Source organism: Anser brachyrhynchus, assembly GCF_964034855.1.
Source record: "Anser brachyrhynchus genome assembly, chromosome: 1".
Lineage (NCBI taxonomy): Eukaryota > Metazoa > Chordata > Aves > Anseriformes > Anatidae > Anser > Anser brachyrhynchus.
In genome coordinates, this window is record NC_137694.1 from 55,366,638 (window position 1) to 55,385,623 (window position 18,986).

General features: G+C 52.1%; 2 protein-coding genes across 2 annotated transcripts; one reads left to right on the plus strand and one right to left on the minus strand.

Moving 5' to 3' along the window:
* Positions 1-349: 349 nt before the first annotated feature.
* Positions 350-10,332, minus strand: EIF3L (eukaryotic translation initiation factor 3 subunit L). Its single transcript, XM_080584734.1, has 13 exons — positions 10,223-10,332; positions 10,037-10,085; positions 9,718-9,928; positions 9,061-9,140; positions 8,717-8,778; positions 7,287-7,356; positions 6,492-6,565; positions 5,297-5,468; positions 4,876-5,030; positions 3,933-4,103; positions 2,383-2,880; positions 1,292-1,372; positions 350-600 (listed from the first exon to the last, which is right to left on the minus strand). The coding sequence occupies exons 1-13, from the start codon at positions 10,253-10,255 to the stop codon at positions 562-564; spliced, it is 1,695 nt and encodes a 564-aa protein (XP_080440860.1). The 5' UTR covers positions 10,256-10,332; the 3' UTR covers positions 350-561.
* An 87-nt stretch (positions 10,333-10,419) lies between these two features.
* ANKRD54 (ankyrin repeat domain 54) lies at positions 10,420-16,091 on the plus strand. Its single transcript, XM_080584756.1, has 8 exons — positions 10,420-10,755; positions 10,876-10,923; positions 12,114-12,212; positions 12,588-12,659; positions 13,037-13,084; positions 13,191-13,315; positions 13,579-13,686; positions 14,362-16,091. Exons 1-8 carry the CDS (start codon positions 10,527-10,529, stop codon positions 14,434-14,436), a joined length of 804 nt encoding a protein of 267 aa, XP_080440882.1. The 5' UTR covers positions 10,420-10,526; the 3' UTR covers positions 14,437-16,091.
* The last annotated feature ends 2,895 nt before the right edge of the window (positions 16,092-18,986 follow it).

Sequence of the window (18,986 nt, forward strand, 5' to 3'; positions counted from 1 at the left end):
AGAGGGGTGGGAAGACAAAAAGGCAACCTTCTAGGAAAACAACCACGACTCGGGTTTATTCAATGTGGAACAACAGCTGAAAGGAATAATATTAGCTTGCAACGTTTTCCATATCCTGTGGAAATGCTGTGGAACAGCTCCTTTTCTCCCTGTCCACCAGTCCTGCAGCCTTCCCCGTTCGCTGTGTGCAGCGCCTCACTGAGCACGTAGGGCTAGTCCCAGTTACCTGCTACAGCATCAGCCACAGACAGCACAAACCGGCAGTAGCTGCCCATATGTCCGGATGCAATTATGTTCTTGCATGAAGTGGAGAAAAAAAAAAAAAAAGAGAAGAGCAGATACCGAATGCTCACCAGGAAAATTCCACTCCTTTATTAGATGTCTCGTCCTTCGTAGGATGGTTTGAGCCAAATGAGTCTGCTTATTTAAAGTACAAAAACCTTTTGAGCCACAGAGGATTCCAGAAATGCCAGAACCCTGGGCTCCCCTCCCTCACAGCAAAGAGAATAATCTCTCCCACCCACTTCTCTGCTCAGGCCGACAGTTGAATCCACAGAAGTTTCAGGGTCTCTGGCCCATCTTCTTCAAGGTTCGATTCAGCTGGAGTTAGAGAAAGCAAAGGTCAGAAACATACACAGTGATTGACACGCTACTGATCTCCTCAGCAACCTTAATCCAGTGGCTCTACTCCTTCCTCTGCAACTCACTGCCAGAAGAGCTCTCATGCAGCTGCAGGCAGTGCGTGGAATAGAAAGGGAATTAGAGAAACTCCCTCCTCCTCTCCCAGACAGCAGAGGAAGATGTGGGGAGAAGAGAGGTTGCAAAGTTCTAGCAATGGTATCTTAACAGGGTAACCCTCAGCCATGTACTGCTCGCATCCCCCTGTCTCAGGATTTTGCTGCCAACGTTTCCAACCCCACAGCAGCCTCTGCTGGGAGAGCGGAGCAGTGACAGCACGTCACCTCCTGTCAAGTCTTTGGGGGTGCTTTCTAGAGCCTTAGTTATGAGGGCAGAGATGTGAGCAACACCACACTTGTCTAGGGACAACGGAGTCCGCTGCATTAGAAAGTAAAACCCTCCTTTTCGGTGTGGCTCGACTGCATGAGCACTTCTTACACAAGAACATACCATTCCTCAGAAGCGAGCAGCTGCTGCTCAGGCCACTTGGCTTTGCCCAGCATGGCACAGCACAGCTGTCACACACACAGTACTCCTTCATCGGGCTCTGCAGAGCCCAAACCTTTCCCTACTTTTCCCACAGAGCTAACACGGTTTTCCTGTCTGGCCTCACCTCCTCAAACTTGTGGATCTGGCGGATGAAGAAGTCCCCATAGCGTCGAGCAACCTTTGTGTCTGCAATGTGGATCATGTCCTGGGGAAGGAAGAGCAGGAAGTCAGGAAAAGGACCGCGCTGGCAGTGAGCAGCACGCACTGCCGAACAGGAGGGGCAATGAAAGGGGCTCGACACGTACCCGCCCTGTTCCAGTCCCTCAGCAAGCATTCTCTGGGGACTGCCTTCCCTTTACCCTCACTTGTGATGGGTCCCAAACTTGCACTGTATTTGTTTCCCACGTTCTTGCACCCTCTGCCTATTTTCAGCTCCCGTAGCAGCAGTTTGACAGCCCCAACCCCAGCTCACACTTCGCTTCCCTCTACCAGCAGCTACAAGTGGTTCTGTCTGCCAGGAGAGCCAGGCTGCCGTGCAAGTCAGGCACAAATCTATTTGGTTCAGGTAAACAGGGAAGACAAAGCAGCAATGAGACCCTGCAGGTACAGACCTGCTCTAAGGACAAACAGCAAGGGGCAACATTTTCTCCTTGTCTGGCAGGCAGCAAGAAACCCAATTGCTTTGAAACAAAATCCTAAAAGGGTCTTTCCCGTGTTTCCTACTGCCCTAAGCTGCATGGTAGGTTGGTGGCAGGACCATAGCTTGCATTTAGGTTCCTCCTAGAGCAGAGAGGGCTAAATGATGCTTCTGTGAGAAACAGAACTGTAACATGACAGAGCCACACCCCTCCTTTGTCAAGCAAAGGAGACACACAGGGGACACACCTACAAAACTGATAATCTCACCTGATGCTGACAGCACTCTCTCTCACCCAGCTACCGCCCCCTGAGAACACTGACAAATGATTCGCTCTGTCCCGGGGAAGACATTTAGGGCTTTTTTCCTCCTGGGTATGACGACTGCCAACGCTGCCTGCAGCATCCTATCACTGTTCATCCACCAGCACTTCCATTAAGCACGGCTACAGCTTCACCGTGGGCAGCCACGCCCATCGCACGGCATGGGAATGTTTCCCACAGGCTGGAGCAAAACCCGGCGCTGCCAAAATTTGCCGGGTGAAGGAACTTCCCAGCCAGCGAGGGGCAGACACCAACCTTGTCAATATAGAAGTCGACCTCAGAGGCGGACTGGAACTCCCCATCCAGCGCAGATATGCCGCTGGTCCAAACCAAGTTCTTCATCTTGTGCTTGAAGACGAGCAACTGGATGCGAAACTCCTGTTCCGTGAGGTCCAAGAAGCCAGCCAGCTTGGCCACGGGCATGGTGGTATAGAGCTTGAGGAAGCTACGGATGGTGGAGAGCTGAGCCTGCTGCTGAACCTCGTCAGCAAAGACCTTGAGTTGCTGCAGGAAGGGCTCCTTGTGGTAGTTGGGGTGCACGTTGTCATAGTTGGGCACCACAGGGGAGAGGAACTTGGGGCAAGCGTAACTGAAGAGCTCCTCGTAGACTTGAGCGTCCCCCTTCTGCATGCGCAGCATCTTGTCCCCGTACTTCTCTCGCAGCTGCAGGTGGATGCTCTCGTCTATGCGCATGGGGTACATGGTGAGGGCGATGGCTAGGAGGGCGTGCATCTGCTCGTTCTGCTTGTTAATCTGAGGCAGAGAGGAGAACCTGTCAGCGGGCTCAGGATTTACGGCGCAGGGGAGAGGAGGGAGCTGTGCTTTTCAGAGACAGATCCTCTACCCAGAGCACTGCTGGCCCTAATGCTCAACGGGAACAGCACCAAGAAGTGCTTCTGGGCAAAGCAGATGAATGCTGTACCAAGCCTAACGTCGATGAAAAAGGGGAAATGACAAGAGGAAAGCACAGAGGAGTGAATGTATCCACAGCCACGCAGAGCTTGGACGGCCAGAGGCAGGTTTGATTTCTTTGGTGCAAGAAAGTCCAGAGGAGTAGGTACAGGAAAGGAAACGAGTTCAAGTCATCTCCTACACGGACTGGCAAGGGAGTACAGGAAAGGAAACGAGTTCAAGTCATCTCCTACACGGACTGGCAAGGGATTGTTATTAGGGAGGCCAGCGAAGAAAAGAGTGAGAAGGAAAATTCGTATGAGTGAGGGATAAAACAGTTATGTGGCTAAAACTTACACGCCAAGTTTTTGAAGTGCCACGGAAATAGGAACTGCCTGATTTGGCTACACGAGGAGTTGTAAATGAATCATAAGGATGACGAGGAGAGAATAGCAGCAAGGTAGTTAAAAAAAAAAAAGGCATCAGAGGCAGCTTAGGTGGAGGAAGACAGAAGCTTTGTTTTAGCCACGATGAGTTTTTTGCATATGACTATCTGATAATGGAAATATATCTGATAACAGAAGTAGCCTGAAACACGGGACTGAACAGGACTGAGTTTTAAGGAGCTTTGGCAAGAGTATCATTAGCAGCTGACATTCATTAACAACACTGCCCACAGGAAAAATGCAGATGGAACAGGGGCAACTGCACAGCGAACAGCTAAAAGAACCAGTAACGCAGCTAAAAGAAAACATGGACACAAATGGCAAAGCAGGTCAAAGGATATCCAGTCACCATCAGTCTAGAAAATAAAGCTGGACTATGAGATGTGGGTTACTGGGTGGCAGAGGAGGGACAGGAAAGGAGACAGCAGCCTTCTCTTTTGGGAAGCCTAGACCCACTCTCTCTCTTACCATCTCGTACTTGTAGGTTGTCCTCTGAAACATGCTCTTGGTCCTCTGGATGTAGAGGAGGATGTTGGCAAAGACGCGGATGGCATCCTGGTAACGCCGCATCATGAGGTAGGCGAAGCCCACGTAGTAATAGGTGGTCACCTGGCACTCAGGCACGCGGGAGTACATGCTCTGAGAAGGACGGATGCACCGTTAGAGGGGAGACGACCACCTCTGACCCCAGCAGCTCGTTACCCAGCATCCAGACACCTCTGCCTTTACTCCAGTCTCAAATATTGTAGGAAACCTCACCTCACATCCATCCCTGCACCAGCTTCCTCACTGCTTGTTAGATCATCCCACCCCCTATGTTTTCTAGTTTTGGCTTCCTGCAAGCAGGAGACCCTTGCGCTGTGCCTAGTACTGCTTCACTCAGCTCCCTTCCCGCTATTTCCTGCCGAGCCTTGGACCAAGCCCGTGTTGCAGAGGGACTTTTTTTAGGCACTGTTGTCACAAGTAACACCCAATCCTAGAGCAAACACATGCAGGGTGGGAGCGGGCACAGCGAGAACAAGAGAGTCAAAAAGAAGAGGAATGAGCCATAAACCAAGGTGGGAGCGAAGTATCCCGCTAGCGCTGCGCTACTGCTTACAATTCAATTAATATTGCCCCTAATGACGCTGCCTTGCACAACGCAGCAAACAAACCTCCTAAAGAATCGGGCGTATGTGCTACAACAGCAGCAGTCATTACCATATGGCTTGATTTGCTGCCAAAGCTCCAGCTGTGTTCTGCGCACGCAAGCGTGGAACTAGATGTTTCTTCCAGCTAATCCTACAGACTCACTCCTGGCAACAGCAACGACCTCCTCCTCAGCTACAGGATCAATTATGGCAATTTTTCAGGAGCCTATCTGAACAGAAGCATTTGGAAAACTAGAGTGGAGGATTTGCTGCCTCATTACCTTCTTGTTGAGCTCAATGTTCTCCAGAACCTTGATTGCTTGGTAGTAATCCCCCAGCAGGGAGTGCAGACGCAGCAGCCCAACCAGGCTGAAATAGCCCAGCATCTTGTAGAGGGAGTGGCGACCATATTCACCAGCCACACTTTCAGGATCACCTAGGAACAAAAAAGGAGCCGTTATGCTGTCCCCCCAAGGGAACGAGCTCTCCTTTCCACACCTCTGTATTTACAAATGAAGGAGCAGGACCTCCAGTGTAATCATTTCTCACGTAAGGCCTATGAGAACGTAAGAACCTCTTCCCAGTCAATCCATCCAAGGATTAAGGGTTTGATCCAGCTCCCAGGTCAAGAAAACAGCTTGGTCAAACCACAGCAAGGCAGCAGAGACACCAACCTTGCGTGGCATCACCCAGCTATCTCACCTCCACTTGTGTAGACCTCCAGCTGTCGGTTGATGTTGGATTTGTCCACCAGAGAGTGCAGCACGTTAAGGACACTGTGGACGTTCCAGATCTTGGGGTTGGAACGAAGGAAATCAATTTCTTCTTCAGACTTCTTGGCTGTCTTGCAGCGGTACTGGCTGAAAGACTGGAACTGTGGGGAAAAAGCAGATTTGATGTTGAGGGGCTAGTTTGGAGATGTTCATCTAAGTGCAGTAAGCTCATGAGTTGATCACACAAATGCAGTACAACAAGCTACAAGTCCCATGGAAAAGAAGAGTTTAACTTGAGAACACCTGGCAAACAAAGTGGCAAATTATACCACCATTAAAGTACTTAAAGAAAAAACTGGTACTGTGCAGAGGCAATCTGAGGAAAAAGGCCAGTAAACACAACCAAGTGAAAGATCTCTTTGACAATTAGGACAGGCAACTAAACACCAATTTGCTGTCTAAAGAAGTAACAAAAAGAATGACCAAGTCGTAAGATGTGTCCGCACACAAGACACCCGTCCTTTCATATCTAAGCTTCACAAGACTGCACTTGAGGAATTCCAAGCACCTCTACAATATTAAGTTACACAGAAAGGAGTCTGTAGAGAAAAACCAACAGTACTTGAGATCTGAATTACTGCACTCCAAACAGTAAGCATAAAAATATTTCCTGACATCAAGATCTTAGACCATAGACTTCAAATAAGGTCAGTAATCTCTCAGTGCATGCATAAAGGCCCTGCAAACGACAAAATACAAAACTAAAGTAAAACCACGTAACACAACAGAACTAGTATGAACAAGCACGTTAATAAAGTCTTTGTGGTTATTGCAGCAGATTTCAGTCAGGCTTTGTACAAACCAGGCAAAAATGGAGCTGTAAAAAAAACAAACCAAGTGAGGAAAAAAATAACACCACCACAAAAAAAACACACAACGCAACAACTTAAACAGAAATATCAGTAGCAGTTCAGGACTCCCTAAACGGCTCCTGGTAGCTCAAAAACCTGCATATTTACAGCTACTTCATCTACCCAGTGTCACACAAATAACAGCACTCACCAAAGTTGCTTGACCTGCAATAGTACCCTAGCTATGAGAATCACAGAGAGGAAGACGGAAAATTTAGTAGTGCTAATAGAGGCAAGGCCACCCCACAACGGCCCAGTCTCAGAGTCACGTACCTGGTATATGAATTCATCGATGATATCCCAGAGCCACTGGTTGGGCAGTTCCAGAGGAGCAGGACCATCAGCATCTGCAGAAGACCGTTAGTAATAGATGAGAAATTAACGCCTCGAGCAAGAGCAGTGGCAGAACTGGAGGAAGAGGCAGAATTGAGAACACAAGAATTCTCCTGAGCTGGGAAATACAGCAGCAGATGAATGAGGTTTGCAGCAGGGAGGTGATATGTAGCTCTGGCTACCTCAGCTGCCTTCATTTTTAAATACGAGTGTGTACAGGGTTAATGTCTCGAGTGTGACTGCTCAGCAGCAGTGATTCTCAGAACCTGCACACAAATTCTACGGGTTTATCCCAGCCACTTTTCTCTGCAAGACGACTGGCAGGAAGTCACAAACATTTAAATTTATCCCAAGCGGAGTCAACAACAGTAAAGAGCTGTGAAACGCTGCTGTAGTTTCCCAGCTTACCTTTACTAAAAAGCAAAATTAAGCCGTAAGCGAAAATTCAAGGAAGATGGAAAACTAGATAAGTTTTGTTTCGTTTTTCTTTCTTTCTCTTCTCTCCCTTTAGAACATTTCAGAAAGCACTGTAAACTGTTTGGGCTTTTTGTGGTTTAAAGTTCCTGGATGTAAAGTTCAATAAATTCAAGTATATGGAAAGCTCATGGACTACTTTTCTCTATACAATCTATAAGGAAACTTCTTCCAGTTTCTCCCCCTTTCTCCAGCTCTATCCTCTCCACCCATTCTTTGTCTCCAAAATGCACAAACCAAAAGAGAATTGCAGTAACTCACTCAGGATGTAGTTGAAGAGATTGCAGTAGTTGTAGTAAGATTCAAATCTCTGCTCCAGAGTGGGGCCCCCCTGCAATGAGAAGGCAGTACAGTCCGTTTAGTTTGAAGCACAGCAGGACTGAATTTATGGGCAATAACGTAGGAAGGACAGGCAACGGTCACAGCATTTGAGGCTATAATTTGGCGATGTTAGCGCCAATTTTCAACCAGGACACCATCAGCACCACCCAGAAAACCTGAAATCGTCTCACTATGGTCCAGTAGAAGAGGGCTAGGGTTAGGTGGCTTGTATCACTGAAATCTCCTACAAAGAGAATGCCTTAACTCTCCTTGTCCAGACTGTCCTCTTGTTGTCCAGACTTAGGAACTTCATATTACATTCAACAGCTTCTTGTCCTTCTCCCTTCATGAAAGACCTTGGGCCCTAGACAATACTTTTAAACGCTTTCAAAAGACCAGTGAACACAGTAGGGAACCACTCTTCTTAGAGCCATCTTCCTTGTTTCACCTGTAGACACCCGTGGGCAGTTTGAGAACCTCTTACAGAGCACCTCAAGAAACCAGTCTCTCCTGTTAAAGCAAGCCTTGGTACTTGGCTCAATACAGCAACCGTTTTGAGGTTCCCATTTCTCCACCCTCTGGTCCCCATCAAAGCTACAGCTATTATTCATCTACCCTGTGAGCCACATACCTGTTCTGTTTCTTTCCTTAAACAACCAAGAACTAGTTTGATTTTCCTACTGATTTCAAATTAGCCTTTTTAAGGGGGAAAAAAAGTGTTTTTTTTGTAGATTATTATTTCCTCTGTTTCCTTTTCCTCTTCAGTGCCCATGTTTCCTTTTCCACTAGACACTCTAACCCCATATGGTCTTTTAATCACAAGCCATGTAGCCTTCTCTCGTGACACCCACTCTCACGACACCCCCTCTCATCCACCTGATGATCTGAAGAACAAACAAAGAGCCACAAAGGAACACGCAAAACAAGCCGATCTCTAAGTCCTGTATTTACAGCTCTATCCAGAAGAAAACTCAGCTCCCTCCCAGCACCTCCTTCTCCCCTAAGTTTGCCAGTGACAAACTTCCACATAACGGCCTCCTGAAAACGCAGACCAGGCCTTCTTTTTCGTACCAGCTGTCACGGAAACCTGCACACTAATTACAACCAAGTTCGGGGAGACACCTAACGAGCTTCAGAAAGAGAGTCAAGTCTTGCTTTTCAGCTATCAGCAAATCTTTGCTCAACTAACAAAAAGCAAGGATTTTAAGCTTCCCTAAAAGTAACTTGACTCATACTTCATAAACCTTCCCAAACTTGTTTTGCAAAAATTATGGAACCACTAACGCTACTGTGGCAGGAAGATTTGGCAAGTTTTCTGGCACAGAGAAGCCAGTGTACGACCAAAAGGAAGACACGGGGCAAATACTCACGCTGACTTTGGCATAGATGTGCCTATAATACAGCTCCTTGTACAGGATGAGGAAAACTGCATCTGTGAAAGGTGAGAGAACTGAACGTTAGCAAACCACAAGGCTTAGGCGACTGGAACTCTCAGAGATGCTGGTGATGCTCTTACTGGCACAGCAATGAAGAGAGGCAAAAGAGGACACTTTGCTCAGTTTTGGCTTCCTGACAGGCATCTACTGATGGAGCTGCCGCAGTAAGCAAAGATGAGCAACTCAGAAATCAGCGACAGCGTGCTCCAGCTCACTAATAAATCAGAAGTGATTTAGTTCCTTAGCTCTCTGATAAAGAAAGAGGAAGAAATGCTTACCATTTCCAACCTGGGGGGCAATGGCCTCTGCCTCTGGCCATGGGGTATTCTTGAAAAACCTTTCTGTCAGCTTTGTCCAGCTGAAAGACAGACACAGACATGGCTTGAGAAACCGTTCAGCAGTACCAGAGAGCGGGAGTTAGGAGTTCACAATACAGAAGGCTTGGACTTGACGGGAAGCAGAGCAACATCCCCCTTTATTAAGACCAGTGTTGAAGCAAAGAAGGGCAAACAGAGAAATTAAATTCTTTAATTTGTCTGTAAAGCATGGAACAGTTGCATGTGTTACTTTTACATTCTCTTTATGGTAAAGTAACGCAGCTACGGGCACAAACGGGAGCACCTGTAGAGAACGGACGTGATTATAGCTCGTCGCTTTCTGCAAACCAGCACTGCTGGGCTCACTTTTTGCTGCCAACATCCCACGGGACCTGTATGTTCTTTCAGGTGGGTCACAACTCCCTTAGACTTATGTTAAACTAATGGCCTAGAAATATGTTTTTGTCTCGTTTTTCCGATTTAATTCAAGCCGCGGGCTGTATTTTAAAGAAAACCCAGAGCTGGAACAAGACCATTAGTGATTCCTTAAACAAACTGGGAGCAATTTCACCCAATTTGGACGGGCGATTCTCCCCCGTGGGAAGGCCGGCCCGGTACCTGTTCTCGTAGATGTCCTGGATCTCGTACACCTTCTGGTCGATGACGTCGCTGGAGACGCGGCTGGCCTGCAGCTCGTACACCTTCTGGTCGATGAGATCCGACACGGTCTTGTGGAAGTACTGGATGAAGTTTTTGATCACCTCGGGGATCACCTGGTAGGTCTGCTGCTCGTACTGCCGCTCGTAGGCCAGGTCCTGCTTCGGGTCCCCTGCGAGGGGCAGAGAGAGAGGCGGTTATGGGGGGGACGGGGGGGGGGTGTGGCAGCCCCCCCAGGGCCTGCTCGCCCCCCTCCCGGCGGGCTGCGGCCCGCACTCACCCGTGTGCAGGTCGTAGTCGGCCGAGTAGGCGTACGGGTCGTAGGCGGCCTAAGGGAGAGAAGTCACCGACGCGAGCCCCGATCCGGATCGGAATCCCAATTCGGATCCCGATCCGGATTCAGGATCCGGATTCCGATCCCGATTCGGGTCCGGCCCGGCCCCCCACCCCCTCGCGCCCCCCTCACATCGTTGTCATAGTCCTCGCCCGGGTAGGCCATGGCGGCGGCGCGGCAGGAAGGAAGAAGGCCGGGCAACCCGGCGTACGGCTACGGCTGAGGTGAGAGGCCGCGCGCTCTCATTGGTTGAACTAACCGCCTGTCTTCAACTCTTCTCTCTGATTGGATAAACCGCCTGCCCATCATCCCCTCCCAGCTCCCGCCTCCGCGGCAGCACCCGGGGCGTGCTGCGCCTCCGATTGGCCGAGCCGAGCCGTTGCCATGGCGACGGGCTAGTCCCGCCCCCCGGCAGCCCGGCCCGCTCCGTGAGGGGATGGAGGAGGGCGGCGGCGGCGGCGGCGGCGGCTCGGGGCCGGCAGCGGGGCCAGGCCCGGGGCTGGGCCCGGCGGTGGCGGCGGCGGCGGCGGCGGGGGGCGGCCCGCTGGGCTGCCTGCACGTCCTGTGGCAGCGGGACGAGCCCGCCGGCAAGATCCCGGCCCGCCGCCTGCGCAGGGCCGCCCGCCTCCACCGCCGCCTGGGGCCTACGGGCAAGGAGAGCCACGGTGAGGGGGACCGGGAGGGGAGCGGAGGGGGGGCCTGCGGCGGGCCCGGGGGGAGCTTCCCGGCCTTCCCCCCCCCCCCCTCCCCGGGCTTGCACGGTAACGGCCGGCTTCTCTCCACAGCGCTGAAGAGGCTGCGCGAAGCCGCCAACGGGAACGATTTGGATACAGGTGAGGCGCCGGGCTGCGTAAGGCAGCATGGCGCTGATCGATCGGCCCGTTGTCATCGCCTGGCCTGCTCTGTGCTGTTCCCTCGGCCGAACTGCGCGCCAGGCCCTGCTGTGAAGGGAGCTGGAAGCTGAGCTGGCGTGTGGGAGCGCCTGAAATGTCAGACGGGGGGTTGTCGGGCACCCTTCAACTCCAAAATATGCCCGGCATCACAAACTGAGGGGTACAGCGACCTGTGAGCTCTGTCATGGCAGGAAGGACGTGGCTTGGCTTCAGTCACTGAGTCAAAATGAAGACCAAAAGAGTCAGGCTTTATGAAAATCCTGTTTCTTTCACTTTAGTTCTGGACCTGTACTTGATACGCGGTTTCCCCTGTTTATAATCCTGAGGTGTTCTGCGTACCCCACAGCTTGAGGAAAAGTAGGCAGCTCTGCTGGAGAAGCAGCTGGGTGGAAGAGCAAGGGGAACAACTGCAAGTAGATGATGATAAGGCTACCGGGGCTGTTCGTTAGCTCACTTCCATGCATCATCTCTTAACAGTATATTCATACTGCCACTTGTAGGGCAAAAACTAGGGCTACCAGTCAGTAGCCGCCACTCTTAGGGCAAAAACTAGGAGCTGCAGGTGAACCCAGGAAGTGGCCTGTTCAAAACAGATGCGAAGAGGTAGTTTTTCCTCACTGGGTGGAGTTACACTGTGAAACTTGTCACCGTGGGTCCAGACTGATGGGCAAAGTTCATGCAGATGCAAAAAACAACTGCAGAAATCCGTGAAGACAGCCCGTGGAGGGCTGTTGACCACACGTTGCTATTTCTGGCTTGGGAAGTGCCTGAGATACAGATGACTCAAGGCTGTGAGAGCTAGCCTCGCATCCTTGGCATCATTTTATACTCCATTTGCTGCTGATTGTTCTTGGAGCCTGAATATTTGGCTAGACAGATCTTGAGCATTAGCCATTACAGCCGTTGGGCTGTCTTTTAAGGCAGTGCGTGCGAGCTGACAGAGGCTGTAGCAGTGGAGGAGGGCGTGTTGCTGGTTCTGCTGAGCCTGGATGCTTGCTGGAGCTGGCTCACGCCCAGCTGACGGCGTGCAAAGTCCACGTTTAGCTGCAGAAGAGCAGGTGGCGTCACCCCTTTCTGGTCAGGTGCCCCCCTCAACTCACCTGCGTCCTTCTTCTCCTTGGCGCTGTCAGTGCAGCAACTCCTGGAGGATGGAGCCGACCCCTGCGCTGCAGACGACAAAGGCCGGACAGCCCTGCACTTCGCCTCCTGCAACGGCAACGACCACATCGGTGAGTGGGGAGGGGTCGCTTTTGGGGGATGTTCTTTCTTTTGGTGCAGCGCGTGATGGAAATTGCCGGTTCCGTGTGTTTTGTGGCAAAGTCGCCAGCTGAACTCCAGCTGTGGGACTTGCAATCCCCGTGCTGGGGTGGGAGCAGCAGCAGCTCCCAGCTGTAGGGCTGCGCTGGTGCAGAAGGAAGGATGTCCTTGGCCCCAGTCCTTTCTCTCCGGGAGGGAGGGAGCTGGAGAGCTGAGAGAAGCACCCCTCATGCAGCTGCGGACCGGTGGCACGCTGTGTGCTGCCAAACGAGGCTGCTTTCAGCAGCGAGGTTTGTTCAGCGGGGCAGAGGGAAGGGACTGACGTGGCTCTGTTTCGTTGTTCCCAGTGCAACTGCTTCTGGACCACGGCGCTGACCCAAACCAGAGGGACGGGCTGGGGAACACTCCCTTGCACCTGGGTAAGTGCCACGCAGCTCGGCTCTGTGTGCGGGGAGGGGAGGTGAGCACTGCGTCGCTATCCTTCCTTTGCATCTTCTATCCTGCGCATCACAGTATGCATCCCCAGCTTTAAGAACTTCAGGGGGATTCTTTGCATTCAGTACCTTCATCCCTCATGAGGGTTTAGGGTCAGATTTAGAGAAATCCCATTTCCCTGCCTCTGCCAGCCCCAAGGAGCATGAGATCTGTTCCAGAGAGAGTACCCAGGCTTGAGCGTCAGGTTACACTTAACAGTGGGGCTCTTCCTCTTTCTCACGGCAAAGAGCCTTGGGAAAGAGGCAGGAATTTCGTTGTTTGCTAGTACCTCTGAGTTGTGTGTCCTGTTTTCCCTCCCCAGCTGCCTGCACGAACCACGTTCCTGTCATCACCACGCTGCTGCGCGGAGGTAACGTTTCCCCTCTAACAACCACAGCCTGCCCCTGCCCTGTTGACGTTCCCCGGGAACACTGAGTCTTTAAGACAGACCTCGCTTTCTGTCCCCGCTCCTGCAGGGGCCAGAGTCGATGCCTTGGATCGAGCTGGCAGAACCCCGCTGCACCTCGCTAAATCGAAGCTCAACATCCTGCAGGAAGGGCTCTCCCACAGCCTGGAGGCTGTACGCCTCGAAGTGAAACAGGTAAAAGAAGCGGCCCCACATCCTGGTGAGGTGCTGCAGCCGCCGGCAGCCTCCTGCGGGCTACAGGTCACATATTTAGCAGCTGTTTGAAATACCTGTCTCTAGTCTTCTAGCTGCTCTGGGGAGAGTTTGACTTCTTCCTTCTGTTTTCGGAGACCTTCCTTTTTCCAGCCACTGCTCTGAATTTTAACTGCTCTTCCTGCTAAAACATCCCAGCCTGATGTGGCTGTCTGACGGTCGCCTCTCCTCCCTGGTGGTTTCAGATTATCCAGATGTTGCGGGAATACCTGGACCGCCTGGGGAGGCATGAGCAGAAGGAACAGCTGGACGACCTCTGCTCGAAGTTACAGATGACCAGCACAAAGGAGCAGGTAGGCAGCGTCAGGCTACCGTGACTCACCGTCTTGTGTTGTGGCTTCTGCGTTCAAGAGAGTTACTGCGTGAGCAAGGGAACTTTAAAGACAGGCTTGTGGACGTGTTCCTGCTTGCGCTGGGTGACGTGGCCAAGTTACGTGGTGACTTGTGGTACTGCTTTGGCTGGAATTCAAAATGCAGAAAGCATCAGGGTGTCCAGCAGCTCCGCAGAGGAGCTGGAAGCCAGGCGTGCTGAGTGCACAGGCGTTTTAAGGCCAGGAGGCAGCACAAACGCACAGGGTTTCGGTGCCTTTGTTTTACCCGCTTGGTTGGCTTTATTTTGTTTTCTTTTCCTGGTAGAGAAGATTGGCCCTCGAAAACAGGCTTAGAGGCCATGGCCGAGATACGCAGTGTTGAGTTCTGAGTAGTGCACCAACGCGCTTCTATTTTAAGGGCTGGTTAGACGAGGTGGAGGTCAAGCATCAGTCTCCTGAGGAGGGGGGAAAAGCTCCTTTGCCTTAGTTTAGGACCTGTTTGAGCGTGAGGACAGAAGTCCTCCTGCACGATTGTGGAGCCAGTCGCTCAGCACGGGCGTTCCTGCGGATCCGTAGTCCCTGCTGCGTGGGGTTTTTCTCTGGGGTGGCGGGCAGCTGCATTCCCGTGCCTGATGTCCAGCTGTATTCTTCTGGCAGGTGGATGAGGTTACGGACCTCCTCGCCAGCTTCACGTCACTCAGCCTGCAGATGCAGAAGATGGAGAAGAGGTAACGGGCTTCCGACCCACGTCTCTGACCCAGAAGGAGAAGCCTTAGAGAAGAAGGCGCGCTTCGCAGACTGATGAATGAACGTTGCCGCCCCTGGCCGTGCCTGCCAGATCCGCGCTCTGGCTGGTGCTCAGACTGTCCCCGTGGCTGCCTCATGGGGAGGCAGCGGGGTTTGGACAGCAGAGTTCTGCAGCTGAGACTTTTGGGGAAGAAAAAAAAAAAAAAGGAGTTGTTCTTTTTGTCAGATGGGCTGGCACTGAATAGGATACCCCTCTCAGAGGTAGTCTGCCTTGTCCTAAGCACTTAGCTCAATGCAGGTCAGGGCTGATGCCGCGGGCAGTCACCAGCCAGCTCAGCTCACTGCTGGCCACCTCACTCAGCTGCTGGCCACCGTCACAGACCTGCCTGGAACAGGCTTCTTTTGCCACCACCGCAGTACCAAACAGCATGGGGGGGTGGGAAGCGGGTGCCTCGGACGACAGAAGGCTTTGTGCTGTGAGAATTACGTGCACTTTATTCTGCATGGTAGCAGCTGAGCAAACATACTGCCTTCAGAAACGCGCACCCAAGCTTAATCCTGACTGTCCCCAGAGCCTGCAGTCAGAGGGCAGAGAATCTGGCCGGTTGCGATTGGGATACAAAGCTTTTAATCAAACTAGCAGGTTCCTCTGGGCACGGTTTATAAATCACTGCTGAAAGTTAATGCTTAAATACCAGAGTGAATCACTTGTGAAAGTTACCCAGGTAGACAATTAGCAGGTCAGGGTTGCCCTGATGCAAAGATAAGGTTTAGGGGATGACTTAATATTAGCGTGGTTTTAGGCAGCCGTCTGCATCTTGTAAAAAAAATCAAAACAAAACCAAACCAAAACAACAAAAACCCAGTGTAACTGACTTTTCTGTTTCCTGCTGCTGGCAGTCTCGGGCAGGAGGTCCAGCAGCAAGAGGAGCTGCTGTGTATTCAGCCATGTTGTCGGGCTGGGGTGAAGGTGGATTTAACCCAAACCCAGAGCTGACACCCAGGCTTGCTGGTCGTAGAGACACGCTGCTCCCGGGCCTGAAGTTCATTTTGAGGAATAAGGTGAGACTTCTGCCCAGGGTGATGCCACTATGAAGGATGCAGGGAATTGCCCTTGCTGCTCTGCCCCGCTGTGGTTAGTAATGAAGACATGGGTTGATTTGTTTTGAAGCAGAGATGCGTGAAATCTCGTAGGTAGGGCACGGACAGCAGCAGGGTGACGAGAAGATGCCCGATAGTTCCCACCTGTGCAGCACACCTAAATGAGGAGGTGTGCTGGTAGCAATACCCACCCCACAGCTTGGGGAGTGCTGGTTTGGAGTGTCTGTTCTTGGGATTCAGCTTAACTGGGTAACGGCCGCAGCCTGGAGCATTCCTCAGAGACATCTTCTCTAACACCTGGCCTCCTGTCCAGGAAAAGGACCTCAAAGCTGAGATACCAGAATACGCATTGCTTTTAGACGGGGTCATCCGCTGGTGCTGGAAGCCACGGTTAAGGCACAGCGTTGTGGTAGGGCTGGAGCTGTCACTGTGAATAACGTTACTTTGTTAGGATACGCTGGAAGGGAAGGATACGGAGGGGGTGGGAGACAATCTGACCTTTTTGTATTTTGAACTTCAATAAAATCCTGTGAGCGTTTTTTGGACTCCACAGCCAGTTCTCTCTTTTCGGAGCGGCTCATTCCTCTACCTATGCTCCCGGCCCCAGACACAGCACCAGGCTCTGTAACTGCTGCTTTCGAACCTGGTATTGAAATCAGAAGTGACAACGTGAAATTGTTTGAGTTCAAACAGCGGTCTGTTTGCAGACCAAGGTACACGGCTGCTGGCTCGCTTTCCGATCTTGACTCCCACAGTCAAGGAATCCAAACTTTAAATCTAGTTAGTCGCTGCGAAACTGTACAAACAGAGGGAAGAAAATCCCAGGGGGATTGCTTCAAGGTGGAAGATGGCATGCTGTGCAACGAGGAAAAGCAGCTTTGCCCAGTCTGCGCTCCTGCATCGGTACGGAGCTGGTGGGGAGGAGGCAGCAGAACTCAGGCCTTGCCCTGTGCCAAGTGAAATGTCCGTGCTGTGAAGAGGGCGAAGGGATTAATTAGGTGCTAGGGAGGACATGGGGCAGGGCAGAGACTTCACACAGAGGTCCCTGTGAGAGGAGCGGGTGACCTGGGTGTCCGGCCTGTCCCGGTCGTGCTTCCTCCCACCTCAGCCTAGGCTTGGTGACCACGTTCACCCGGCCGCCACCGCTTCTGCGCTCAACAGCCTTGTTGCTGAGGAGACCATTAAGGTGCCCGCAGAGCAGGCGGATGAGCTGCTCTTATCGCTGCAGTTACCTTGGCTGCTGATGGCGTCTGCAAACTAGACGCGGCTTGGAAGCTTTCCACCCGACGGGGAATTCACTTAGCGGAGATCCAGCGCTAAGCTTTTAGCCCGAGCACTCAGGACCTCGTTGTCCACAGCTCTTCAGGCCTTTGTTTTGCCTGGTGCTGGAGTTTTCCGTAACTGCTCCCGACTGTATGCTCGGAGCAGAAAGGTGAGGGTGCTGCAGCCAGCCTGGAGTGTTTTTGCCTTGCCTTTCACGGCACCGCTGCCTCCGTGGGAGGTGAGGCAGCACTGGCAGGCCCCTGGAGGCTGGCACAATGAGCTGAGGCAACTAAGAGCAGCCTCATCGCTGGCTTCGCTGCTGCTTCAGCGGTAACAGATAAAGAAAATGGGATCTGATTTTCAGTGGGGAGAAAAATATACAGGAATCACCACACTCAATTTGTTGGGTCAGCTGGCCGTGCTCCGCAGCTCAGTCTCAGAAGGGAGTTAGGTGCTCGGGAGGGAAAGAAGAGGTTTGGGGGGAGAAAGCGAGGGTGGCTTCACACTGTGCTGGGAGCTGCTCCCGGGCTCCATCCGTTTTTCCTTCTGCTCCTGGCACAGAGTTTTGAGCCTCACCCAGCAGCTTTTCCCCCTGCCCTTGCACCCTGGCCATGGATTTGCCTGCGCAGCCCATAGGTGTGAGGCTGGTGGCAGCTTCCCACATTCCCCAGAGGTGTCTGCTACTGTAATGATGAAAACAACAGCACAGGGCTTCACTCTGCTGTTTATTTTGCCATTAAACTCGGTCCAACCTCCATTTTTCCCTTGCGTTACACTGACAGGCACCACCTTTCAGGCCTTTCTCGAGTGGCGGTGCCCGTCCTCCTCCTCAGGGCCGTGGTGCCAGGCTGCCAGCAGGCTCTGGCAGACAGGACTTGACCCAAAGCCCTGCTCCCCCCTCACCACTGCCTGGCCTCCGAATGCACTCCAATTCCCCTGCTCATTCAGAGCACGGCTCCGCCGCGACGTGCTGAATCCCCAGCCACTGACCCCAACAGCGACCCCACCAGCCCCTCAGCCCCGCGTGAAGCGCTTGTGCTGTAAGACGCAAATAAAACCAGCCAGGCTGAGTATCTGGCTCATTCAAGCAACTGACAACTTGAAACCTGCTTGCGTGTCACTGAGGACCCACGGCAGAAGCAACAGCCCCGTACGAAGCCTCCCAACAAAGCCGCGTGGATGTTTCAAAGCAAAAGGCCTTGCTCTGAAGCAGCCGCTCACCCACGCTCGTGAACGCGAAGCGTGTGCTGCGGTAATGCGTGAGCATCAGGAAGCTGTTACCTTTCACTCTTCAGCAGTTGAAATAATTAAACTCCAGGGTATCGAGCCAACATCTGAACACCATTACTTCCTCCGCTTTTACCTTTCCAGCGGACTCCAAATCCATCATGGTAATTATCCTCCGTGCTGCTAAGGAAGCCCCATGAAGCATCTCCAGCAAACCTTCCACCCTTTCATCTGCTTCCTCCGCTCATTCAGCGAGCAAGCTGGATTTCATCTCCTCCGTCATGGAAAGGTACTGGCAGAAAGATGCCTTCCTCGTGCACTGCACCCAGCCAGCGTGGGAGAGCGGCCCCGAGCAGCTCAGGGCCCAGGGGATGGCTAGGTGGAAGAGCCAGCAGTTTTGATTAGGAAGCTGATGAAGATGATGCAGCAAATAGCACTCATCTGTTGTTTTCTTTCTTTCTTTCTCTCTCTTTTTTTTTTTTTTTTCCTGAAAGCTTTGAGTGGGGAAGATACCATGTGGTTTGCAGAAGAGCTGAAATAATCAGCTGGCAGCCTGCTAAGCCCGGTCAGGGATTAGGAACCAGAAGACAGGCGGCTAAACCCAAAAGCAAATAAGCAGAGTTTCCTATAGCTAACGGGCTCACTGGGGCAAGGCCCAGGTGCCAGAAGCAGCACAAAACCTATAGGACATGCTGCCCATGACTGTCGCCTCACCCCAAAGCTGTCCCTTGCCTGCTTTTATGGCAGAGGCAGCTGCCCGACCTGCCCTCACCGCCCCACTGAGCTGTGCTCAGCCACTGCCCAGGTGTGGCCAGCCCTGAGAGGGTTAAAGCCAAGCTCATCAGCCCGAGTGATGACAAGTAGGGAAGAAAATATAAGCAAGTAATCATTAATTAAGGTGAAAAGCTGGAAGCAGAGACCGCCGAATGCTAATCAGTCTGACG

Excerpts from the sequence above, each read along its gene's own strand:
- ANKRD54 (XM_080584756.1), top strand. The coding sequence starts at position 10,527 with ATGGAGGAGGGCGGCGGCGGCGGCGGCGGCGGCTCGGGGCCGGCAGCG. Across the intron at positions 13,085-13,190 it reads CACCACGCTGCTGCGCGGAG|GGGCCAGAGTCGATGCCTTG; the intron begins GTAACGTTTCCC and ends CCGCTCCTGCAG. Across the intron at positions 13,687-14,361 it reads TGACCAGCACAAAGGAGCAG|GTGGATGAGGTTACGGACCT; the intron begins GTAGGCAGCGTC and ends TTCTTCTGGCAG.
- EIF3L (XM_080584734.1), bottom strand. The coding sequence starts at position 10,255 with ATGGCCTACCCGGGCGAGGACTATGACAACGAT. Across the intron at positions 10,086-10,222 it reads GCGAGGACTATGACAACGAT|GCCGCCTACGACCCGTACGC; the intron begins GTGAGGGGGGCG and ends TCTCTCCCTTAG. Across the intron at positions 6,566-7,286 it reads TCTCTTCAACTACATCCTGA|ATGCTGATGGTCCTGCTCCT; the intron begins GTGAGTTACTGC and ends GGTCTTCTGCAG.